Below are 27,806 nucleotides of genomic sequence, written 5' to 3' on the forward strand. Positions count from 1 at the left end.
TTTTAAATTCTACGGGGTACTTTCAAATTAAGATGACCACAATAGGTGGAAAAAAAGAGGAGAAAATATATGAGGACTACAACTGTTTATTCTGTAGACATTTCCACACTGACTGACATTCTGATCTGAATTATTCTAGTCTAGTGCATTTTATATTTGAAGGGCTTTCATTTATTCTTGCATTCATTTGTATACTTCAGTTTGTGTTACTCTTTCAGCTCTAGTGCTCCAGTGTGAGCACAAAGGTTTAAGGGGGAGCATCCTCTTACCAGAACGAGTTACAGTAAAGCCCAGTAAACATCTCTCCCCAGAAGGTGTCTCCAATAAGCAACTGAAGTGTCAGCAACTACAAAAAAGCACAGTTCTAACACGGACAAGTTCATGTGTTCAGGCAATGCTTAAAAGAGTTATTCAGCTTTCTAACCACTTCTGTTCTGCAGTTAAGTGATGAGCCTTACTAATACCAACACACTTCCTTACCACCTCTTTGCCAGCCTTGTTTTTAAAGTCAGTGTTGATCACTGCTCCCCAGACTCTCTTCCTCAGAATAGCTTTTTCTTTTCATTACCTTAGCTTAATATTTGCTTTAGAGGCTGCTGCCTAAATTGTCTCTGGTTATGAAATTCAGTGTCACAGCTATAAAAGGACTGACAAGAGAAACCTGCCTTGAAATTCTGACTTTGGAGTGGCTAGTTTACAAATGCTTTTTAAACTATTTCTACAAGCACTTCTCACCAAATGCACATTTAAAATGTGAAAAATGTATTTATTTTGGTGTTAGGCCACAGTCACCTGACAGTAATAATGAAACCATGAAACCAGTAACTGATCAAGTAAAGCAATGAAATTGAGACTAAAAAAAATCCCCAATCTCAATGAATCAATGAAATTAAAATAAAAAAAAACCCCACAACAAACCAAAAACCAGCAAAATAACTGCCAGTATTTAGTGTTCAAAATAGAGAGTCTGGTACTTTAAGAAAACATTCCATAATTCTATGGGTTATTTAATGAAAGTACATTCATTAATTCATTAATGCAAGTAGCCAACACTTTTATTTAGAAAAGGAGCACACAAAAACATGTTCATTAATGACAGGCTGTATGAGCATTGTACAGAGTTTGCATTCACAGAACTACCTAGCTCCTTTTCCATGGCTGATGCCATGTATATACTTTGGCCTATGTACTCAGCTTTCAACAACAAAGAACTGCCCTTTTTTAAAATAACAAACATCAGTAGTAGTTTTAAATTACAACATTATAAACACCTCATGATATTATTTGGTTGGATTTATTCTGACTGATGGCATACATGGTGCAGGTCTTGCAGGATTTTTACGCAAAATGAGATTCAGAATACCAACTAGGTTTTTCTTCCTGTAGCATATACTCCTCACCACAGTACAACCTGATAAAAAGGAAGATGCTCTCTATTGCCTAGGTTAGATATTGGTCCAATGGAGTTGGGGAAAATTGAAAATAACATTATCAGTAGAGAAAGACATTGGGAAATAAAAGAGATTTCTGTATTAATCTTTAAATTGATGCTGTGTGTTTCTAACCACAGAATTTTAAAACAAACTTTAAAGCATTTAAAACTATTTCAAAGTGGCATTTCTCTCTGGTTAATATTGCGAACACTGTCTTCCCATACTGAAGGCTTAACTGTGAAGGATTGCAATATTACACTTTTCTGTTGCATAAATTCAATCTTGTAATAAAACCCCTTTAAAAACAAAACACCATTTGTGGTTCATATAAATAAAGGTGTTTTAAAAACCTGTATTGACTTTTCCATGTTATTAAGCTCTTTAGACGAATCCAGTTGTTAAATGGTTGTTCTAGTAACTGGCCTGTCATCTGGAAATGTTCTTAGATTGTTTTTTTGACACAATGTCCCTGCAGAAAGTTGGGCAGTGTGACATAAAGAGCACAGGTTTGCCTATCACGCTGATTACTTGATGTAATAGTAAGCAAGCTTAAGTGAACTGTGTGTCTTCAATCTTTCCAATCACTTAGGGATGGGCACCAGAGGATACCATCCATCATCCATGGCCTGAAACATATGGTGCATCAGCAATCTTAGGCTGACCTAAATGATAGTAAAAGCTGCTATGCTGTTCACAATAAGAAATTGTTGTCCACTGAATTACAGGTTTGTGATTAGATTGCTAACATGGCCAACTTGATGTATAAGTGAAGTGTCCAGGAAAGATATTCCCTAGGATCCTTTGAAGATTAATTTATACCCTTGAAATGTGCACCAATCACAAAATGAAAAAATATGTCAAGATATTTTTCTTGTGAACAAAAAAAGCTCTGCAGTGGTAACAGCTATTAATTTATTTTTGGCAGTTTTAGCCAACAGAATTCAATAAACAAGGCCCTTAAAGGTTTTGGGTTTTTTTTTTGTGTTGCTTTGTTGCAAGGCTTTTACTGCTTAACTCCTAAATGCACTGAGCATGACAACAATATCTTTTATAAAAGGGACAGCTCGTCCTCAGATTCTACTCTAAAATCTCACGTACAATTACAAGTATCACACAAAGACGGCTGGAAAAATACTGAAATTTCTTAAAGCTGCATTATTACGTTCCTATGTAGTTGTTCTATAATACAATATTAAGTATTTTTAAGATAGATAGAAACTATATTGTAATATATCTGACCACTAATCACCAAATTATCAGTCTTTCTTCTCCATAAAGTAGATTATGCTTCTCATGTTATTCATTTACCAATTTAGGAAAAAATGCATCCAAATCACACAGTTAAGGTTCAAATTGCAATTACTAACTTACCTGGGACTTGGGGACAGGGGGCAGTGAGGGAAGCGGGTGGTTATTACTCCTGTGTAGCCCTACCCCTCAAATCCTCTTTAGGTAATAGAACACAAATGGTGAAAGGCACATTTTAAAAGGCATGGTCAGAAAGTGAAAAAGAACACTGCCTTGTATCTTTGATCTGTATTATCACATAGCTAAAAAAACTAGGATAAGTTTCTCCCGACCATTCGAGACCATTCACAAAAACCTGTTTAGTCCAGGCTGAAGGAAATTATTCTCTTATAAGCCATGGAACTTTAGAGAAATAGTTTTGCAATTATGGCTGCTATGTACAATTATCACAAGAAGACTGGAAACAATGGTTCTCTCTGTCCTGTCCATCAGTCTGCCCCTTTTTGTGAGATACTTTGCTGTCCCCATACGTGTGAGATAGATCTGCTCGCTATGTCTGTTAGACTTTCTACTGATGCTTTTGCTTTATTTCTACCATGCTTATGACTGTTTTAAGTTCTTAACCACATACAGGTCCTATTTTACAACATTCCTAACCATGCACTAAAACATTAAATTTTATTACAGAAAAGCATGGGTTTACACTCATGGTCTTTTCTTACTATTCCTTAATATAGTCCATTGCCAGCAGTGTAATTCATATAATATACCATATATCATACCTTGACATTGATGACAATGGTCACTAGTGAAAGGGGTTCCTTTTCCAAAATGCATATACTAATTAAATAATGAATTCTTCCCTGTAGATTGAGGATGGCTTTAATCTGCTAAGATTATCTGGGACACACCTATTTGAAAGATCTTCCTAATTTATGTCAAAAAAGTACTCTTCCCTGAAAACACAAATTAAAACCAGTGCCTGCTTAACTTACATAACAATAAAAAAAATTAGATTGTCCCTTCAGTCAAGACAAAGATATATGTTCACTCTCAGCATTAAACTCTCCAGTCTCAGGAGATGCAAAACCCTGACAGCATTCCACTTCCCAAAAGAAACAGATAATTTAGCAACAGAACATTACCAGAACATAAAATTGAACAGGTGTGCTTTACTTCTGTCAGGTATATTTTGGTTTTTTTCATTTTAAATTCACTTCTGAAGCTTAAGGAAAAAGAGAAAAGAAAAAAGCCATCCAAACCCTATCCTTATAAAAGTGTAATAAAGAAGAAAAGAATACACAGAGCAGCTATTAATTATTCTACAGAAAGTACCTCCTGGATTCAGGACCCTACTTCACCCTCTTCACTAGGCTATCTGAGCATCTTCTGGTAGTGCAGCAGGTGATGTGACTACCATCCATCATATGAGAACAACTCAGGCACCTGGTCTTTAGGGAATTCGAGATAGGTATCTTAAGCGTGATAAGAGTTGAATTTTTCCAATAGTAGGGAAAGAAAAAGAAAAATCTGCTGCTGATACATCTGAGGAAATTTATTCTCAAATTCAAAATGCACTGGAAAGGTTTCTGTAGTCACTAACATTTGAACTGTCATTTTTTTGTAACTACAATTGAAGAACTAACAAATAATGCTGAGGCAAGATAGGATACTCGGTGTATCTAACTTTGGGCCTTAAAGCATATGATGAAACAATAAATATGAACCCAGGACAAGAGGAGAAAATACTAAACAACATGAGTATTAAATTTCTGAATTTGGAAGTAATCTTGTGTTAATCTGTTCTATGTACCATCCAAATATGAAACGCTATTTCTATTAACCATGTTTATCCGCTTTGAAACAACACTGATCTCATCTTTCTACAAAAAGCAAAATAGCTTCTGGATTACAGAAGAGATGTGAAATACAAATGGATGTACTAAGACTTCTAAAAATGTGTGAAGATACAGAAGTGCATACAGAGAGGAACACATTCTCCATCCTGAAATGTAACAGTTCTGTTGATACACTTTCTACATAGTGATGGCTATTTCCGTACCTCCAACTGGTTCAACATTTTCCTCATAAGTTTCATAGGACAGAAAGGCTTCTTGAGTTATTTCCATTTTTTTTTGCTGAGACAGATGTCTTGGTCTCTTATTAGATGCTCTTCCGCACCGTTTGGTTGTGTTGCTCTGCTGAGTGTTAACTAGACTCAGCTTCTATACTAATAATAAAGACTTGTATAAAGTAATTCTACCTTTCAGGGTGATTTTCACAAAACATAATGGAAAAATTCCATCTTACTGAAAACTAGATTCCAACTTATTGAAAACTCTACTCGCAGTAGAGTTTGAAGTAGTTTCTCTCTTTCCATTGGCTTTTTTTTTTTTTTTAAACAAATAATATTAAAGAATTGAACTTGTGTTACTGCCAGATAATTTGGGATAGGGAACATTATAATGGGGGTCTCTCCTACAGGCCACCTGACCAGGAAACCAAGTAGACGAGGCCCTCTATAGAGACAGGTGTAGCCTCACCTTCACAAGCAGTGGTCCTCACGGGGGACTTCAACCACCCCAATATCTGCTCATGGGACAAGACACCAGGGCACAAGCAATCCAGAAGATTCCTGGAATGCAATGATGACAGCTTCCTTCTCGAAGCGGTAAGAGGAACCAATGAGGGTTGGTATCAACTAAACCATAAGGATTACAAATTATATACTATTAGCAAGTCTGAACACTGTGTTTGACTGAGAACAGCAACATAGGCAAGGAGACGTTCAGAATAAGGAAGCAAGATGTGACAGAGTGGCTCTTAAAAAAAACCCAACAAACAGTAAAAGACAGAGGAGACAAGACTTGTCCCCCCAAAAAACCTGGGGATATCACTTTCAGAGTATTTGCAGTTCAGTCACTTCTTACTTTGAAGCCCCAACTCAGAACCAGCTTTCACATATTTGACAGGGTTGTGTTATGATTTGCCTGTACCAAATGAACTTCTAAATAATAGAGACTAAAATGAACCAACAATAATTTTATGTCTGTATTAACAACCCCAAAAGTGTTTACTTTAAAAGATCTAAATGGGAGATATATTAGAGATTCTTCCCAGTCAGTAAACACTGAAAAAAGCACACAGAAAACCAAATTGTCCAAACTATCTTGCACATTTGAATTTAGAATACATGTCATCCTTACTACCTCCTTGACCTATCCTTCCTAATGTTTTGGAGGAGTCTGAGATGGCGCCTGTACAATTTGATTTTGTGTAAAAATACACACCAAATCTGATTTCTGCTACATTAAGGAGTTCACTGGTAAAATATATGGCGTTTGGAATGAAATAAACTGTAGTTCTAGAATGAGTCTTTAAGCTTACTTCCTTTAGTACTTGACCACTAATATTAAAGACTACTGGATCAGAATACAGTTTTAATTGGATATGTAGGACATGATACAGTGGTATAGTTAAGCTGCAGGTTAGATGGTGAAATACAACATTGATTTGTATTCTTTTACTGGAAATATTTGTAATCTGAAACTAGGATACAATACACTCATTTTTAATGCATATTCAGTGCAGAGGAAAGCTCCTGCTGTCACCAGCTTACACTCAAAGTCCATTCATCAAACAAATGCTGTTTCACTAACTAAAATGAGATTACAGATGAATTTAATTCTCATTAATGGTGATGAAATGTTGATTACACAATTATTTCTTACACTGCTTATTGCTAATGTGCACACACACACAAAATTGGCCTGCCAGACAATTCTTTTAGATCAGCCTGAAGTAAATCATGTGGAAGATGTAACATGTGGCGGAAGAGGGTTAAACTGGAAAAATGTGAGAGATGCCAGACAGGAGGAGATCTGAAGCCAAAAGTCAAGCCGGATGAAAAGTAACAACTGCAAGTAAGACTGTAGTGGTTTGTTCAGATGTTGCTCTAAAACCAAAGTCTGGACATACTTCAAAGCAAGGAGACTATGTGAGAAAAGGGACAGTATTGATCAGTTTCATTCTAAATACTACGTGCTTTAATCAGACATACAGTGAGGCTCAGAAGGACGTTTCAGATTAGACATTTTGGAGGATTCAGGTATGACAAGAATTCCCAAAGTATAAAGACTTCTTCCTGTCAACGTTCTCACTCATTTTAACCAAGAGCTTTGCCTACCTCATGACAATGGTGGCCTGATTCAGATTTCCGTTTACATGAACAGGACTCTGACCTAAGCAGATCAGCTCTCATTACATTTTGTAAACAGAGTTTTGATATAATGCAGAAATGTTCTCGAAAAGAATTTAGGGTGGGTGCATGCAAGTGTAATTTCATCACTATTAAGTAAAATCTACTAGTCCTGCTGCATGCACTTTTTGGCCAGTGCAAACATAAGCTGTGGAGACATACTGTAGATCTTCATATGCCAAACTGAAGATACTTAATCTCAATACCCTTGAAAAATTGAGCTAGTCTGAGAAGGCAGCAGGAAGTACTATTGGTTCCTCTAAAGCAATAAAATCTTTAGAACAGCCTGCATATGGTAAATCATCTTAATGTTACTTCAGATTTCTGCATATAAAACAAAAAAAACCCAAACCAAAACCAGTAAAATTTGTGAGTTTCACAAATAGGTTATAAAACTAAGAACAATCCTTCACTTGCTTTGCTTTAGGATATCTGTCATAACGAAAGATGTTTCTTATTGTCTCTGGTTTTATTCCAGACAACTGAATTGTCCTTTTCTTTCACATGATTTTAATGTGCTAAGAAAGGAGCATTTTCGGTTATGCTCTTTAAAACCCATGCTGCAGGGATACACGGATTCTTAACTGCTTATGCATTTAATGGTCTTTTTTCTCAATTTCAATAAAAAAAAAAAGCCATGCACACTGTCCAAATTCACTCATTTCCTAGTTCCTACTAATCTCAAGAACCTTTATCAACCAGAAATGGGATCAAATGCTGCTCTTGAGTTTTCTAGTCAGCAACCAGCTTCCTGCTTGTGATATCCTTTAGAGGACTGCTAGCCCTCTGTACGCACTCACATTGCCATGCTTTTACTATGATTTTTTCTTCTCCCTTTTCCTATTTTTTTTCTTACTATCCCATTCTCCTTCTTCTCTTCGGCCTTTTCTTCTTTTGTTTATCAGAAATCCTTCCATGAGTCATCTGGACACCTATTTCTGTATTTTGCTTGATTACTTGTTTCATGCTGGATACGGAACCCAGCCACAGCAAGGCAAGCAGTTTCAAAGACTGAATACATTATCTAAACGACAAGCCCCCCAAAACCTTGAAACTAACACAGTAATGGGTAATGTAAGGATATGAGAAGATGTGCACTTCTCTGTATGCACAACGTTAAGCCTGAAATTGATTCATCAGATGTTCAAGTTTTCTGGGCATGAAGTATTTCACCAGAATGGAAACAGTACAAGTTACATTAATATGGCCACAGTAACAAGGAATATCAATGCATTTTATGTCCCTAAAAGTTACTTCTCCAACAATCAGGCAACCAAGTACAAGCTGGCATTGCAATCTTGTGTAATCTTTGTGCTATCAATGGTCCAAGCAGACTAGAGCTCAGACAGGGCTGTCTTTTGGGTCTTTGTTTAAATACAGAGACAGAGTGTATATTTGGACTAATACGAAAAGGCAGTAGGTTGTAACAAAATGGCAGTATGAAGGAAAATACCAGAGACAGAACAACCCTTCTCCTTATCTGCACTTCCTTAACAAAACCTTAATACTTTGCAGACAGGCAAGAAGATTCATTTGCTATACAGAAAGACACAGCCAAAGAATGACTTCCTAAGAGCCGACATAAAGTTGTCTGCAATTGGACAGATTTCTGAAACCCAGACAATAGAAGTGTTTGAAACCCTCTGCTGCAGGTCACTACACTTCTCCAGTGAACAGAAGCTGTTATATCCCGCCTTTCATTGATTTACCATTACTGAATGGATTCCTCATTTTAACAAAACATATTATTATATTCTAGATAAGTCTTTGACAATTTTTTACACTAACCTATGGAATTCAATTGCCACCATTAATTTCACTCTGGTATTTATCAGGAGAAGCTTTTTTCAAGCAAGAACCAATTTATTTAATTGAATAGTTTAAAGAGCTCCAAAACCACATACAAAAGATGAGGTTATAGCTAATAGCTTTCAAATATACTTAAAAGCTTGAATCATTAGCAGTTGCTTAAACTGGGAATTTGTAAGTGCAAACCAGAATTTAATGCAAGCTAGTCTTGGTGGTGTGATTTTTCACATTTACATTTTTCACAAATACAAGAGGCAGCTAAAATAACATTCTGTATTTAGGAATAAAGCCTGTAATTTATGCTTTCCTTTCATTTTTTTTCAGCTTGGCATGCTGCAACATCACATATATCAGTCTCCCAATTTAATATCTAAGCATTAACACCTTTAACACATTTATCCTCAGCTGTCTTAAAAGGTAAATAAATCCAGTTCTTCACACCACACAAAAAACCAAAACTGATGCACACAATTCCGGAACAGCTTATATACTATAAAGGTATTTCAGATAAGAGTTTTTCGGTCCTATGCAGTAGAAGAAATAGGCATCCAAGGATGCTTCAGTGCAGTAGCTAAAATGAAATCACAGTCCTACAGACAACACACCTAGGTGTAAAGGAATCTCATTTCTAACTCTCACCCTTGCAAATATTTTGAGATTCCCATTAAAAGTGAAACAATTTCTGTAGACGACATAGCAGAATGCCCTGAACATAAGCAATGAATTACTGTTGAAGATACAGGTTCAGATCAACTACAGGAGGGACTACCCAACTTGTTTGTACCCGATCACTGGGCTGTTGAATAACAACAGTGGTATAGCCACCATTTTTCTCCGATCATAGAAGTTCTGCACACAGCTAGGTATAAACTACATATGTATATCATAAGATTAAGTACTACAAATGAAAAATGAATGAAGAATGCCAGTAAATTTAGTTTATGCATGTAAAAGCGGATAGATTAAGACTGTAAAATCACTGCCTCTGACTCACATGGCAGTGGAAAACAATACCATGCCGACAACCTGTTAAATGGTACCATTAACCAGAGATTATCAGTGTTCAGGAAGGAGGCAAAAAGGAATAAAGTGCAGTGTACTTTTTCAGAATGATGATGAATGTCAAAAAAATGAAGGAAAACCTCAGCTTCTTTGAAGAACTGAAGCAAAGCTTGCAGAAATCAATGGTAAGATTGCTATCAATATGTTTGGAAAAGGTCCAAAATTATTATCTCTGACATTAACATAAAGAAATTGCAACTGTTTGCATTTATATTTCCTTTTAGCAACACTGAAAGAATGTACTAGGAGAGAACACAGTTAACCCTTTCCCTGGCATGCTTTACGTTACATTTTAGATGATGTCTAAATACTATCACCCTTAATGATGAAGTAAGGATGCAGGAGCTCCCTAAAGAGTTAGGAGCTTTTAGAAAAAAATAACTACACAATATCCTATAAACTTTAAAAATAATAAAAACTGAAGGTCAAATCCTGGAAGTTCTGTTTGTCTTTTTAAAGAAAACTTCTACGGACTTCAGTGGAAATCTGTTGAGTTAAACTAGGTTTAAACATCTCCATATTAAATCTATTAATTGCAATTAAATAAAAATGCAATATATTGATGTTGGCAGCCAAGATTCAGATACCTTTACTTTGGGTCACAGTGCATGATCCCAGTCTTGAATTATGACTTAAAAACCTGAAACAATATTTGACCTTTACCTTGACATTGCACAAGAGGACACCTACTGTACAACCCATGCATACAGAGTATTTAATAAGATGATATACCTATCAGGTGAATGACTAAGACTAGACATAATTACTTGTCTTAGTAATTACACTGGTCATGGACTTACTCTTGGACAGGTTTTTAACAATTTCTGCATATCATTGCATGCCACTTTAGCTTTAACATATTAAAAACCAGTAAAAAGTTGTTCAATTCTGAATAAACCCATCAAGTTTTGCAGTGCATTTTAGAAAACCATGCAAACTAAACCAAAAATATTTGTGCTATTTACAGTGATAGATAATGCAGCCATGTAAAGCACAAATGGAAAAAGAAAGTTAATATGGTATTAAATACTCAATGTAACATCTCTTTCCCAGTCTTCCCATATGTTTTATGTCTATTCCAGAATACATTAAGTTGCTGAACAATGTAATGTCAAAAATCCACTGTTTTAGAGGTTGTATTTATGTAGTTCAGATCATGGGTATGAAAAAAAAGTCCTACCCAGTATAAATGTATATGAACACTGTGCTTATTCTAGCAGAGCAATTTTCTAGTTGTTTGTTGAATAACCCTCAAATAACAGGGTTAAGAACAAAATTACAGTAAAAATCTTTCACTATATATACAACCAGCCAAGTCCCCCTTTGTGGAAAGCTGAAGTAATTCCTCTGAATTCCTAACTTGTGTGATCCTTAATATGTAAAATTAAACAACTGACTAATAGATTCTTGTAGTCATTCCAGCACGCTTTACACCACAAAAATGGCTTTGGGTTTGTTTTGTTTGGGTTTTTTTGGTTTGAGGTTTTTTTTTAGGGTCTTTCTTTTTAGTTTTTCTTTTTTTTAACCTCATATAGAAGGTTTTGAAACAAACCCAAATACCTAAACGTATCCAGAGTTTGCAGATTATCTGCATTTGCAACTTCCAGGGAGTCCTATTTCTGTTGGAAGCCATATCAAAATACCACACTGAAAAACACCCTGAAAATTCAGAAAATCTGAAAACAAATCCAGCTGGGAATGTTTTACTTTTAATGCTTCTTGCTCGAAACCACATAAAAAGAACAGGATTCAAAGCAAATTCAGTGTAAGAAAAGTACAAACTCAGACATGACAATTATTCAGTTTTGCTATATTCCAACAGTTCAAATTATAGAGATATTGTTTTGTTTCATGGCCTGAAGCAAGTATCACTGCTCATTTTTAGTATTCCGGAACAAGCAGGTCAGTAACAAATTTTTATGACAGACACACTCAGTGAGATTATAAATCAGTTCCCCAAGAGAAGGCTCACTAATAAGACTGGATCTAAAATTTAGGTCACAATTTTAAGACTCAGGTAATGGGCTAAAAATAAAGAGTATAACTTTATAACAAATTCAGGTTTAATCTTTTTTTTACTAGCATCACTGTAAAGTTGCAAAGAGCAAGCTTCTTGTAAAGAGAAATTATTTAATTGTAAAATGCATTTGATATCTCCTTGCAGGGAGGTTATTTCTCAAAGAAAAAGAAAATATTCTGTATTACACTATGAAGTTATAAAAATTAAGCAATTAATTTTTAGTGTCATTCCAGTTGTTTTAGATACTTGCAAAACTTATTTTCAATACGATTTATTGATTCTATTTCAAACACACTGCTTCCTTTATTTGCAAATGCATTTACAGTACCAAAACTATCATACAATCAAAGAAACTTTACCTTTTCTTGTTTAATGTTCAGGGGTGATGAGAGAGCATGAAAGTCTTGTTGACAATCACATGAGAAAACTCATAGCCTGATAAAGGCAGAAATAGGCTATTTGGCTTTTCTTACACAGAAATATATTATGAACTCACTCTTAACTTGTTCTGTGTACTACAGAAAGTTCTTCTAAAAGAATACACCAATAAATCTTCCACCTACATGGCTAAGAAACATTTTTAATATATTGTAAATCACTCTACTCAGGCTCTGGCAATGTCTGCCACTCACCATTTCCATTCTCTACTATGGCCAATGGCTCTCTGCAGATCGCTGTTTTTCTTAAGGTATCCGTAGTTCTTTGAACTTCTGCCAGCAGTACTGCTTGCATTGCCTCAATAACCTGTCATAAATGCAAATTATATTGGATGACATCAGTATTTCAGTTATTTATCCGAGCATTTGGCAATTTTAAATAACCACTACAAAATTTTAAGACTCTTCCAATGAATGTCATTAGAAAGTCAACACTTTCAGACACCGATAATTATGTGTCTCTACATTCATACTGAGAAATAAACATTAACTGGATAGCAATAAATGGTGGAAGTTGTCAATCATGACTGCTTCCCACTAACTGAACATTCATTTTCTTTAATCTCAAAACTAGAATCAGTTGTCTACTGTCTCCTTCATTTCGAGAGGTCATGACAATACGCATTAGTAAAGCACATGGTGATAACTAAACTACCTTTTTTTCCCTCCCGTGTGTACAAAAATGCTTCATAAACTGAACAAGGACTTTGTATTTTTGGCTTTTTAAGGAGTTTGGTGGCTAGTCTCTATCTGAAAAGTTTAAATAATATTTTGTGATTATAAATAAAGTGGTAATCTTCTATTCCTCTAACTTGGATGTCATAATACTGTATTTTTTGTCTAATACAAAGGGAAACACCACTCCGCAAACTCCTCTTATCCAAAAGCAGTATCTGCTGAAATTATAAACAGCCTATAAACAGCACTTGCAATAGCTAATGTGCCACACGTGGGTGGTAAGGCTGTATGAAAGTGTGGAGACTGTATGAAAGAATTATTACTTTTCTTCACTTCAGCAGAGGAGCCCCAGCAGAACTGAGAAACCCTAAGACGCTTATAAAGCATATGAAGACCTTGTATAATGGATCCAAACTTCCACAATCCTGACTCAGTCTAGATTTCAGCATGGTGCAGAAAAGCAAGATGCAGATCTTCCCTTCATTTGGCATTTCCTTCAGGAAGGAAATACAGTTCCACCCCCCACCTCATTTTCAAGAACACCGAATTTCCTGAAAGACAGAAGTTTCCAGGACAGTGTACTCCACCTCACCTTAAACATTAGTTTAAATTGGATATGAAAATTTAACTAACTTCATAAACATTTTGTGTTTGTATGATATTTGTAAACAACCTATTAAAGTTATTTAAAGTTTAATATGAAGGGAAGTTGAAATGTAGACTCCCACAAACTGCCTGGCAGAGAGACTGTTTCATCTCACTAATCAAGAACAGTGAATTCGTTGGCTGTCCTCAATCACATTTCAAGCTGCCCTTGTAAATTCAAATCATTAAGCAGAATAAAGGCTGTAGGTGTCCTTTGTGACAAAATCCTTTATTGTAGACAAATACACCATAGTCAGGTCCACAGTGTAAAAGTTCATAGCAAGTAACCCAGTCCTATGTGTTTTGATGTAGCACAAACCTTCATCTTGTTATAATAGCATTTTATTTTTCCGGGGAAGCCAAAAGCAGTTTCCAATTCCACAAATCCATACATCCCTGACCTTGGGGGATTACAGATCCTGACTTTACAGCAGACTTTTACAATACATCTACAATAATTAAGAAAGAGAAGGAAACACTGACATGTTTTCACTGTCCTGGGAAAAGTTTTGACAAAGAAATGTCTTACAGAGGTACACGAAAGAATTGCACACATTATGTGTTTTGCATGGTGTTCTGATCTGCTAAGAACCTGCCACTAATTTGGATCAGATAATCATTACCTGAGCCAGTGCTGTGTATGCCAGCCAGGCAGCATTTGTAATGTCACTTCCTCTAACATGTTAAGACAAAATAAAAAGCTGTTGCAAATGGCACAACCTGACACTGTAGAGGCACCTGAAGGTCTCTGCATACTACTTGTCTATCACCTTGTTGAATCTGCATTTCCACAGTGCTCAGAGTGGTTTCACAAGTTTAGTTTTGTCCTCTCATTGCATCTTTCCCACGAATTCGCATACCTCATCTATTGTTATCACCAAGTTTACAAATCTCCAGAAGTGGTTCCTGTTTCTAACACAACAAATTACATAAGAAACATCCACCTTCCTGGATAGTTTCCACTATATCATCCTTCTGGATTACATATACATTACCTATCTTTTTGGTTACTAATATGTGTTCATTTTTCCCCATTATTATAACTACTGTTATAAATACTAGCTGCTTTTTAGTTGGGGTGGTTAAATATGACAACTTATGCTTCTCCTATGGCTGAGAAAGTATAAATAGCATGTATCCATCTATAAAAACAGCTATAAGAAGTGAAAGGTAATTGTTTGATTCCTCAGCAGCAATGCTAGAAAACAATTCAAGAAGACAAGTGAACAAAAGTTGAGGCAAACTGTACCCTTACATCTATAGTAAGTTATAGTGGCTTTCCTTTCTGCACTTTATCAATTACTAAGTATTACTCTTTGTAATGAGTGGGACTAAGGAGAAAAGTCAATAGACATCACTCCTGGCTATTACTCAGGCCATAACCTATACAGGTCTGAGCCTTGCAGAAACTGCCTCCCACATGCCTTCATAAGGCAGTCACACTGGGGAGCAAAAAAAATATAGATCAAAATATCAGACTTGTATTATCCAGTCTGCTTTCCTTTATTTCTGGATAGTAACTATCAGGAGAGTTGTCTAGACACTTATACTGTAGTCAGATGGCTTCAGGTAGACACAAATGCTGTAAAAATAAATGCATTCAGAGATTGCTAAGAGAAATTACCGTAAACAGGCATCAGTGAAGAAGGCACAAGCTTACCAGCATTGCTCTCAGGAATGGCCTTTACATTCAAAGAATACACCAGTTCACATGAAGGCCATTGTAATATATGTGAGATTCATCCCACCTTATTTTAGATAGTAATGGAAATTAAATAACTGAAAAACATACAGGTGCACTGCAGGAAATGACAGAAAGAAATGAGGAAGCCTGCGATGATCCACTCCTAAAATTTCAGCAGACACTCCACAATCTCTGTATTTTTCCACTGGTGAAAGAGGAAGGCTAAAGCATCTACATTCTTCATGCAGATGATGATGTGAGAGATCTAAATATGGCACCAACGGTTTTCCTGAGGCAATACTGTGCAAAGCTATCAATGTTCACACTTTCTGCAATAATATAGTATTATTAATAATAATATATTAATATATATATAAAATGAAATACCTATCACAGATATAGGTAAGTAACTGGCTATTTTAAATGCAGAGTAAGGACAACTCAGGGCAGAAATGCAACCACTGTTTTCTCTTATTAAATGTTCCAGGGCAAGGAATTTTTTGTATCTATCTGAAAGGATGAGCACACTGAAGTCACTTCTGGGCAGGGTGGGAGCGTGGCAACAAGCAGCTATATTTTATCTGAAAAAACAGCCACTCACATGAAGATGGCCTTTCTCTTCAAATCATTTGGGCAAAAAGCCCTAGAAAAGTATTTTTTAAATATATGCATCATTAGAATTTAAGAAAGAAAAGGATGGAAAGGAAAGAAAAGGTCCTCAGCCCTTCAGATCAAGAGACCCCAGATCAATCATTGGCAGCAGGGTTTTTGTTTTGCAGGTTTCTTCTTTGCACAGAATCTGTTACAGGACTGTAAGGAGATGAGGAATCAATAAATGGCAAGTCCTTTGGGTCATGTCTGAGAGTCAGTATCATCCACTGAAGACCACGATATAAGAAGTTTTTAAAAGCAGGGTATCTAGTGATGTTTTGGTAAACGTACATGAGTGCTTAATCAGGCTGCTCAGCATTAGTAAATTGACCATAAATCTGTGTATGTATAAAGAAAGCTTTTACAAAACCACCACACTATCAACAAAAACTAAAATTGTATATAAATCATTGGTTGCTGAATACCCACACTTACTGCCAACATCACAAATTATTATGGATGTTAAAACTCCTTGTGGCAGTTTGGCTGTAAAGGACCCAAAATCTGCACTACAAAGCAGGGTAACAACGCTTATTGCAACTACAAAGCTGTGTTTGAATAAGATTGAAATTTGAGAAGCATTGATAGACTATGGTTTGCAGTACTTGACAATTTCAGTGTCTTAAAGTCTTTTCAGAGGACAAAAGAGTAAGGCAGCTTGTTTCACGCTTTATCCTCCTGCACACTTCTGTGATAGAGACAATAGATCAGTTTATACATTATCATTGTGTAAACTGATCAGTCACTAAATTCATCAGCAAATCTAAATACATAGATCTCACATAATGAGCTACACTACAAATAGAAGCTTCATGGCTATATCCCTCTACCCTGTAAAGAGTTTCAGTGACTGACCAGGTCAGCGAGAGATTATATGGATTTCACATAACAATTGCAGCTATTGAAACTGAGGCCCTGTATTCAATTTTATTAAAAGGATTCAAAGAAGCTAAAAACCCCACACCTTATTCTAAGAGAAAAGGAGAGAGTTTGAGGGAAGAAGAATGATGAATAATGCTGAAATAACACAGAAGATGTGCAGGCAGTGGGAATATAATAAAACCTGATAAACTCAAGATAAAATGCAGAATTCAACTGAATGTGAATATTTGCAGAAACCATTTCTGTCTTTCTAATAGAGCAGGGGACTATTGCTGCAGTAACCCTGCACACCCCAGCTCTGGAAAATATTCTTTGCACTTGAACTGCAGGACAGAGTTGTATTCAATTTTAAAAGTAACATCATAAAGAAAAAAAAAACAACCTTGTAAGACATATATCCCTTTTCTGGAGTAAAATCCCCTCTGGTCATAGTAGGCTGTCTTGATTTTTATATTCCTGAACATTAACTCACTCAAGCAACCACAAAACTTTATTTAAATGCATATTTTCAAAATGAAAAATGGTCTCCAGATTTCCCTGTTCAGAGTAGTTCACAGTTACCTGTCAACTCTCAAGAAACAGTAATTTATCTCTCAAGACATCAGATTCTTCACTAACAATAGGCATAAGCTTCACCTGACCTGAGAACCCATAACTTACTTCTCTAAGTCAGTCTTGAAGACTGGTCTAATAAGTAAGGACTTGGGATTAATTACTTATCCCTTTAAGATGACATTTTCTGTTTCTTCTGTAATAATACATTGGTATATGACTCTGCCCTTATTTTGGCCTTTATTTTTCTGGAACATAAAATGGCATTTGTAATGTAAGTTACATCTGGTTGATAGAGAACAGGTAACTTACGGATTCCAAATACTAAATTACAGCCAACTACTTAAGGATTACATTGCAACAACTGACACAGACTATTTCTTACCTTTACAGACTGGTCACTCCAACAACAAATGAGTTTCAGCAATGAAACACTCCCAAAGTCCAGGGAATGATATCTACTTTTACCTGAAACATAGACTTTATGAACTCACAATACACAGAGAAGTACACAAATAGATATTTAACATTGGAATTTTCTCACTTCAGCAACATACCTGAAAAGATCTGAAAAAGCGTAATTTCTTAGAATCTGCTTTCATCGGATGTGATAAGCACAAAGTTTCCAGATAACAGTGTTTAAACCTTTCCTATCCTAAATCAGATTAGGTTGGAGTTTTTTTTGTGTGGTTTTTTTTTTTCATTAGTTTTGGGTTGGTTTTTTTTTTGTTGTTGTTGTTGTTGATTTGGGGTTTTTGGTTTCTTTGTTTTGTTGTTTCCCCCCCCCCCGCCCCGTAACAGAGGTCTGGTATCCCACATAGTGTTTTTATCATTCTCTTTTTTTTAAGATATAAAGAATGCTTTCAGATTTTAACTTCTTAACTATGGATTTTACTATGCAAATTCTAAAACTATTTGAATATATTTCTTTACCTTTAAACCAGTAATACAGTCTATGCAAAAATACATTAAATAACATTTTGTACAGTTACAGATTCAGGTTTTCTTTCCTGCTATTGGGCACCAATACTAGTGTGTGGTCAATATGTCTCAATGAAAGTCTTTCACTGATCAAGAGTAGTACAGCCAGTAAGGCACCTATCATCTAGCTTTGTCCTCTGTTATTCCACTTCAGTTTCACATCCATGTATGCCCAAAAGAATTAGGCTCCTATTTTTTATTTTATTTTGTTCCCATCACTGCACACATGTAAATAGATACAGAAAGTCCAGAAACATCAGCAGAATCAAGATTGCCCATTCTGCTGTCCAGTGCGTCCTATTGTCAAAGAACGGGTCACTCCTAAAATGTCTGAGACATCTGCAAGTCTTAGGTAAGATTTTAATTTGCAAATCCTAACAACTGTGTGACCTAGGAGATACGGCATATGAGTTAGATTACTTCACAAGTTTTAGGTCACTAAGTAAAAGCGGTTTTATGTCTGCAAATGTTTTAGTCATCCCTACACCTTCCATCTACTTATTTTCTATTGTCACATGATTTTATGTTCCATCTCTTTCTTCCAACAGGGATTTCTGCTGTTGTAACAAGTTCTACAGTTATGGTGCATAGAAGAGTTACAGAAGGAAAGGTACACTAAAACCCGATTTTAGAAGAGAATATTAAGGCTTATTTACATAGGAGAGGGTCAAGATTTGACTTCAAATAATTAGTGTTAGCAATTCATAGGCAGTACTTAAGTCTATAACAGGAACACTGATTGCTAGGTAATATGTACTGACAAATACCCATATTCTATTTGGGTTTTTATTTCAACATTCCTTGCTTAGTTGCATATTGTAAACAAATTTCTACTTGCTTGCAAAGCCAAGATTGGTGAACAATTGCCTTTGGGATATTAACGTTAAGAGATTACTTTATTCTGCCCTAAACCAAAAGTCTAAGGGCATTATTGAACAGTCAAGGTAGCTCTTGCATTACTAAGGCAACAGTTTGCTTGAAGGGCTGTATATATTACTGGGCAGGCACATAATGGTGATGAGGGAGATGGGGGAAGGGGAAGTCAACTGTGTTTGTCTTATTACATTTCTGTTTTTCAAATTGCTAGAAAACATCTTTAGAAACTCAGCTGAATGTTTTGCCATCACAGAAAAAATATTCTTGATTCCTGTATTACTTAACAGTCAACTTTTTTTAAACGCTTTTGTGATATTCACAGAACTGGATAACTCAGTTTCTGTAACTGAAAACTGGACCTGCTTGAAGCAAAAGAATTCAATATTTTTATTTTTTGTTACTGAAGAATGACATATTTTAGCAATAAAAAGCATGCAACATATTAATATATAAAAGCTAGTATTGCCACTCCTCTATATACTTACTTCTTGTTAACTCTCCATAAAAACTGGGGAATGAATGTGTTAGTGCTTCCACAGTTCGCCATTTGTCATATACAGATTCTGATTTCTGTGGACTAAAAAATATGAAACTATTAAACAAAACCTGAACATATTTGCAGAAATCTTACATCTTAAGGTAGGGGTTTTTTTAAGGTAGGTACTCTGATATTGATTACTATCAATCACAATTCAGTTTCTCCTTAAATGTCACTTGCATTATTTCACCCACAACTTGCTATTGAAGCATTCACATAGACACTACTACTGAAAAATACCATCCGTATCAAGGGACTTTACATTCAGCTTAAAAGTTATTACATTTAAATTTTGTTGTATTAAAGAAACAATGTCATATTTGCAAAGGACTTGTGGTTTTTTTTCTATTACATGAGGAAAAAAGTTCAAGGAAAACTAGCAGCTTTATTTTAGAGGTTTCCATTTTTTCACAGTATTAAGTAATTTACAATATTATTGCAATGTTTGGGATTTCAACAGATGGCTACAATTTAGGAGGCTAGTGTGTATATCTACTGTTCTTCAGTACTTTATCACTAATTCAGCAACCTAGCCCTTGAAGACAAAGGATATAAATGGAGGGAAAAGAAAGGGAAAAGCCTCTCCAAACCCCTGCACTATTTTAAACTATTTCTTTTAAATACATTGCTATAGTGACCCTGCACAAACTATATTTAGGTGTCATTTAAAAATAATATTTCACCTTTCCACTTCACTAGAGTCAACAGCAAGTCATAATATTTCGAAAGCCTTGCAATACTAAACAACTCCGAAAGCTTTCAGCTCAAGAGCTTTAAGTTACAGATACAAATCTCAAAAGGCAGGAGAAAGACCTTTTCTTACTAGCTTCTTGTTTCTGTCCCACTTTTATAACCTGACATATTGTCCTGGGTTCAGCAGTAGCAGTATTTTACTGCAGGTTCCTTTATTTTCACAGGCTGAGCCAAGGTGCAAGAAAACAGATACAGAAACATCAGGACACTTACAAGCTGTTAAAGTTTTCCTAATTCTTTCTGCAAATGCTGTGGTGAGTTAGAATTCAATACTTAGTTGTCTCCCTTGAGTATGCTGTAGCTGCAGCTAAACCAGATGCCCAAAGAGGTTTGGCTACACACCGCACTTTTAGAAGGCAAACTAGACAAAACAGCATTTCCTTGGTTTCTTTCAAGCTTTTAATTTGGCAAAAGTACGTTAACAACTCCGTCTCACAAAGAAAACTTATTTCAACCCTCAATAGAGTAAAATACGAATAAGGACAAATCAGATAAAAATATCTAATGAATGAACTAACACAGATTACAACAGTTCATTTAGACCCCTATTATTTGCAAGAGGAAGAGGTGAAATGAAGGCTGAATCCTAAGATCATGGCAAATAGCCCAAGTCCTATTCATGCTATTCTTATGACTGGGGAGGGAAGAGGGAAAGGGAACTTCACAGGAACCAAACCACATCAAAATCTTAAATAAAGCACTCCAGAGCCTTTGAATAAAATTAATAACCTTTTTTTGTAACCAAAATTTATGGCAAATTCTTTTCCTCTCATTTGTAAAAGCATTCACCTTTTCCTACAAGAGATGCTAAAGCTTTCATGGCTTTAGCCCAGGAAGCCAACCGTATCCTGGCCTGCACCAAAAGAAGCGTGACCAACAGGTCAAAGGAGGTGATCCTGCCCCTCTACTCTGCTCTTGTGAGACCTCACCTGGAGTATTGTGTGCAGTTCTGGTGTCCTCAACATAAAAAGGACATGGAACTGCTGGAACAAGTCCAGAGGAGGCCATGAGGATGATCAAAGGACTGAGATAGGCTGAGAAAGTTGGGGCTGTTCAGCCTGGAGAAGAGAAGGCTGCGTGGAGACCTCATAGCAGCCATCCAGTACCTGAAGGGGGCCTATAGGGATGCTGGGGAGGGACTCTTCATCAGGAACTGTAGTGACAGGACAAGGGGTAATGGGTTAAAACTTAAACAGGGGAAGTTCAGATTGGATATAAGGAGGAAATTCTTTCCTGTTAGGGTGGTGAGGCACTGGAATCGGTTGCCCAGGGAGGTTGCGAGTGCTCCACCCCTGGCGCTGTTCAAGGCCAGGTTGGACGAAGCCTTGTGTGGGATGGTTTAGTGTGAGGTGTCCCTGCCCATGGCAGGGGGGTTGGAACTGGATGATCTTGAGGTCCTTTCCAATCCTAACTATTCTATGATTCTATGATAAAACTTGAAATTACATTGTATAGATTTCACAGAGAGGAAAAAAAAAGGGGGGGGGGGGCATTTATTCTTGTAACAACACCAATTGTTATAATTTTATGTGTGATACATTCCAAATCCAGGATGTTTAAGTCTGTGAAAAATGTTTGATTTTCGTATGCTTACTAACTTCAATTGCACCATATCTTTCCAACAGAGTACTGTATGACACAAAGCAAGCATAAAGTCCTTTCTTGGATGGAAAGGAATGCATGTTCAAGCTGGAATACTAAAACAATTTTCCATATAAGAGCTTATGTTGAATACGGACCAGTAGGCAATGTAATTAGCAGTAAATGTAACTTAGAATTATGCAACTGTCTTGCGGTATGGTGCGCATCTTGAGATATGCTGAATGCCCAGAGCTTTGTGGAAGATGTGCAGATATCTACAGCATCAGGATCAATATTTTTTGTCCCCCTTCTTGCCTCAGGGCCATTGCGTCACCAACATTGAAGTTAATTGTCCTTAAAATGCTAAATACAGACCAACCTAGGTCTGCAGAACAACAAAAGTCTGTGGACATATCCATTGCCTGATTAGTATGCTCTATTTGGCTTGCTGAAATCATGTTGAACATGCTATTTTTCCTTTAATGCTGAAAAAGCATTTAGGCAATAAATTTGTTTTGAGTAACACAACTGTTATTTGGGATGGCTGTCAGAACATAAGGGCTGATGAGGCACTCATTCCCAGTAGCTGCCATTATTACTGGGGGCATTGTACTTTACATTGTGTAACTAGGACAGACTGTTCTTGTGTCTCATGTTTTATTTATCTGTGAAGCCAAGGGTTTCATAGTAAAGGAATTATACTGCTTGCAGAGAACTGAAGTTAAAACGGCAAAGGTACTTAAATGAACATCTCGCAATGAGCCTGAAGACAACCTCAGTATTCTATTTAGTTTAAACTGTGAGGAAAACAGTGATCTCAGGAAAAACAGGGTGTGATAATTCAAATTCTTGTTCTCCTGAGAAAAATTCTTGCATCAGGTCTCACCTTCTAATAGAAAAATGTAAAGATAATTAAGTTTATCCCTATCTGCTTTTGTTCAAAGAACATCCTATAAAAAAACTCTAGAGAAAGACTGCAAACTCCATTGCAAAAGTCTGTATTTCAGAAAAGTTTGTTGCATATTTTTCAATTTTTAACCACTATATAAAAGACTTGCAATGAAAAGGTTCTTACCTTTCAATGTCATCTGTAACTGTTGAAGGTATGTTAATAATCCTGTTGATCAAAGCTATTCTGCTAAATAAGAAAAATACTGTTTCCAATCCCTTTGTTCCAAAAACATTATTCTCAGGTCCATCCTTCTTTCCTGTTTGTCCTTCAGTTGCAGCAAGGTACTTGTTTGATAAATCAAGCACTCTTTTTGAAAACAAGTTGATTATTGCATGTTCTTCTAGCATGCCACCATCAGTACATTTCCATCCTGGCAACATTAGCGATAGGTGGTTTTCATTTGACACAAGTCCAAAAGAAACAGGATGCTGAAGCCTCAAGACATCTAAATGTCTAACACAGAGATTGTCTATTTCTTTATCTACACCCCATGGTAAAAGACACGACAAAAGCAGTTTAGCTGTATCAGTGACAACATTCACATCAATGTTACCTGATGGCTGCATTTTGATTTTTCTGGAACTCTTCATTTTCTTCTGTCTTTTTATGCCACTTTCTTCCAAAGGCCTAGCTGTACTGTTATCCCTACAGACCTGGACTGAATGAACAGTATCTACTTGACTGTCCACTGGAGATACAGAGCCAGCAGTTTTATTTCTTTTCAATGTCAATGCCCTTTTCTCAGTAGCACTTTTGGCTCTTTCTAGAGTGTCATAATTGTGGAATGAATTTGATGACTTTAATCCATTATGTTGAGATGACAGCAGAAGTTCCTTGAGTCTTTCCAGATCAAATAAAAGAACATGGAAGTTTGCACTGTTCCATTTTGTCATAACTGGTAAAATAGTAAAGGGCTGTTGGATGCAGCTGGTATCAGTTAACTGAAAGAAAAAATACTAAGTGTTCAAACACAAATCCATAGTACTTTGTAGTTTTCAAAATATCAGCATATGGAATAGACCAAATCTATCAACTTCATTAAGTTCAACTTAATTACATTTATTTCTTACTAAGAGGGATTTTCTGATAAACAGCTTAAGATACACAAAGACATATGCATGTAAATACCACAATACAGGATCCCTAGCATCTTCAATTATACAATTATACAGCCATGCTCTAGGCTGATATTTCTTAAGTCTTACTTCAAGCTAAAAGACTTTTAGGAAAGTTTCGAAGAATACACATTTATTTATTTTAAAGAAATAAAGCTAGGGAAACAAATCCTACAATGTTACAGAATTCTTGTAAATCCTGGGAATTTGCATGTTTTGTAGCAACTTGATATATGCCTGAGAACGACTATGCCTTTTGCCATCTCAAAACATGCAAAATTACCTTGCAGTTACTTAATTCTGAGTTAAGCCACACATACTTCATCAGCAATAAAGAACATAGGTAATTAGATATCCACTTAAAAGTCATGCAGTTAGATAAAAATAACAGAGAAAAAGGCTATAGAGCTACTACAGCGTTTGTGAACATCTGACTTCACCTTGTGCCACCCTATCTCCAACCTGGATCTTTCTGAAATTACCCATACTTCTTCACATATTGTGCTGGTATCAATACATATGCTTGATTATTGCTGTTAGTAAATACCCAAATAAAACAGTTTTGGAATCCTCCTAAAATTTGGTAGGAAAGCATTTCAAATTCTTTCTGCCCTTTTCCCCATACAACTTTAGGCGGCTGTATATTCCCAACACGACATGCTTTTCATGAGAGCTTCCACAGGTTTCAGAAAGCAGAAGAAATTTATTAGTGAGGGCACAGTAGAATATTAGCCTGTCTGCTTACTTACTCCTTTTTTATTAAAAAAGGACTGAATCTACCTACCACCCATTACAAACACAAATTTCTAACTTCTGTCTGAGAAAGATTCACTTTCTCAGAAGTAGAAGAGCAACTACTTTCTTTCACAGGAATCATCGTGTTGCACTATGCAGCAGCATTCCATGAAGGTACTGGGAGGATCATCCAATGGTAAAGTTATGAGATTCTGACAACATCTTATATTAGAATCCTACTGTATCTATTAAAGAGGTATCTTTTACCTCCAGGGGAAGAGCAGATGTGAGGAAGTATAAATTCCTTGTTTATGCTTTCGCCCTTTTCTGTAAATGCTCTTGACTTGGATGTTTTTATTGTCCTGCTCAAGCCTATGCTCTCAGCATTGTGCTCAATCTAGCTACTGCACCTTTAAAAGCACACATGTATGACAGGAAGGATATCACCAAGAAGCAACTTTTCAGCCCAGTGATACTTTCGCAAACCATCATGCCAGCTTCCATAACAAATGACAAACTTTTCTAGATCACCATATCAGTTTTAATTTTCCTGTGATAATTAGAAATATTTCACTAATGCAAAGAACTGTTTTGTGCTGAAAATAGCTCAATCTTAAAAGAAACCATCAAGCGTTAAAGCCAGCTGTTGCCTGTTTCTCATCTTGATTACAACATTGAAGAACTCATCTTTCTCAAGACCACTCTCTACCTATCTCCTTTTATATTGTGATCTTATAGGATAACCTATTTTTAAACTGTTAATATTGCAGTTATAAATAACACAAGAAAAAATTATTCTATAGCCTGTAAGTTATTTCACTATTTAATTTTTGGTATTAAAGTAATTTGGCTTTCTCTTTTAGAGAATGATGCTCCCACCAGATGAGGATGCACACTAAATACATAATCTTATCTGAAGGTCTCCATAGGGAGTCAATAAGCAAGAGATTATGACTTGTTCAGGTTTTCTTTTTTATGCCTTTCCTTTTCAAAAGAATATACATCGTAGGTAACAATGCACTAGATTTTAATCTTTAATGATGCTCTTTCCCAATACATAGGGAGATCCCCGTGGAATGCAAACACTAGAATTCACAAGCTAGCCTATCATTTTAATTTTCTCTTTTGTATACATTTGTATTTGGTTGATTAACATTTAGAAACCTTTAAGAAAATCACCATCTAAAAGAATGTACTGTGACAATGTCTTTCTGTTGAGGCATCTGGTGATGCTACTGTGTACAAAGTCACATTAAATGTTTATTGGCAATATGAAAGCTTATTGACATTGATCCTAAAAGCATCTACCAAGTTATCTTAGCTCTCTGCCATAGGCATTTCACTGCATTGAAAGAAGGTGGACATCTAAAGCTTCAGACACTAAACACTATTTAGGAAATATGGACAAGCTATTGCCTGTAACATAAGGTGGCCAAAACCGGAAGGAAATCCATAAAACTAACTATGAACTACAGAGCTGGGAATAACATTGGATGACAGGTATTAAAAAGCAGATTAATAGATATTTACATTTAGTACTGTGCCTTTCCTAAAGATTTGGAAGTATTTCACAAAAATAAATCTTACTATATTCATATAAATATTGCCCTTTGGTTTTTCAAATATACACATTAAGGATTTAATAACTGTGTAAAAAAAAAAAGAAAGGTTAATAGCAGTAACAAAGCATGACTTGCCATCGAACCACACAGTCCAACTTGGAAGCCACCCTGCTACCAGCACACAAGATGCAGTAATGAAAAGATCCTATTTCCTTTTTTTCCAACAATTTTTGCTCAGCTCAGACCAAGTTACCACAGGATTGTCTTTCAAACTCAGACTGCTTACGTGGGCATGCCCAAATATAAATCCATTTAAGCCTGACTGTGAATTTCAAATGACCATATCAAAAAAGAATTAATTTAGCATTCCTTTAATTCTACCAAGTTAAATGCCCACCAGGCTACGACATACTGAACACAACCTACAGATTTTTACAATCATTAAGAAAAAAACCAACAGTAGAGGCATCTACTATCATTGCTATTTATCATTGCTAATTAACATTAACAATTATCATTGCTAATTTAACATTGCAGTTTATCATTGCTAGTTTTAACTTTTATTTCTGACATAGCCAACTCTCTGCTTCACTATTTACAAGTCTCCCCTGACTACCAACGTTCCATCTACTTTTATTGTTTACGTGAAAAATTGGCAAGATTTTTATTGTTTATTTAAACATAATCTTCTGGAAGCTATTACAGAGAATGCAAACTGTATGACTTCCCACAGCTTCAGTAATTTTGTCCAGATTTTGAAAGCTGATCTTTGTATTCTTCGCTGTTGTCTAAGTGTATGAATCTACAATAAATACTAATGTTAAGGTCCCCCCTGCTATAGTTCAGTTCTGAAAAAGCAGGATGTGCTACCTCTTCTTTGCATCACTAGCAGTAAGTCTAACAAGGAGTTACCCCAGAGAAGGTCTGTATGTTCCTCAAGACCAGTAACTGGTAATAAGTCATGTTTCCATAAAGTGTAAAATTTGCCATTTTTACATGACAATTTTTAGGGATAAAACCAGGTATTTACTGTGAGGGTACAGATTACCGCTTATTTTTGTTGGAAACTGAAGAACAAGAAGCACTTTTTAAATTTTCTATGTATGCATGCATTATCTCAAAATTAATCTAACCGACCCATCAGCCATTTCAGTTAATATACTGGCTAGTCCCCAGCAAGAACTGATAAATATCTCACAAAGCTTCTATAATTAACTATTAGATCTTCATATAAACATTTTAAAATCCCAAACTAAAATAACCCACTTTTAAAAAAAATTATTTTGTTTAGAATTAACAACTTGCTGTTTGAAGCTGAATACTTCAGTAAGGAGGCTAGACTGCCTTTGCTCAA

General features: G+C 35.9%; 1 protein-coding gene across 7 annotated transcripts in view; it reads right to left on the minus strand.

Moving 5' to 3' along the window:
* WDR72 (WD repeat domain 72) overlaps positions 1-27,806 on the minus strand; it is a 113,403-nt gene that overhangs the window by 29,329 nt on the left and 56,268 nt on the right. For all 7 annotated transcript variants that reach the window (XM_065688910.1, XM_065688915.1, XM_065688911.1 and 4 more), the window contains 4 exons: positions 23,164-23,981; positions 19,702-19,793; positions 17,745-17,827; positions 12,463-12,574 (listed from right to left, as the gene is read on the minus strand). In XM_065688910.1, coding sequence (XP_065544982.1) covers positions 12,463-12,574; positions 17,745-17,827; positions 19,702-19,793; positions 23,164-23,981 — 1,105 coding nt within the window. The remainder of the gene's footprint in view (positions 1-12,462; positions 12,575-17,744; positions 17,828-19,701; positions 19,794-23,163; positions 23,982-27,806) is intronic.

The sequence above is a fragment of the Lathamus discolor genome, chromosome 8 (genome assembly GCF_037157495.1).
Source record: "Lathamus discolor isolate bLatDis1 chromosome 8, bLatDis1.hap1, whole genome shotgun sequence".
Classification (NCBI taxonomy): domain Eukaryota; kingdom Metazoa; phylum Chordata; class Aves; order Psittaciformes; family Psittacidae; genus Lathamus; species Lathamus discolor.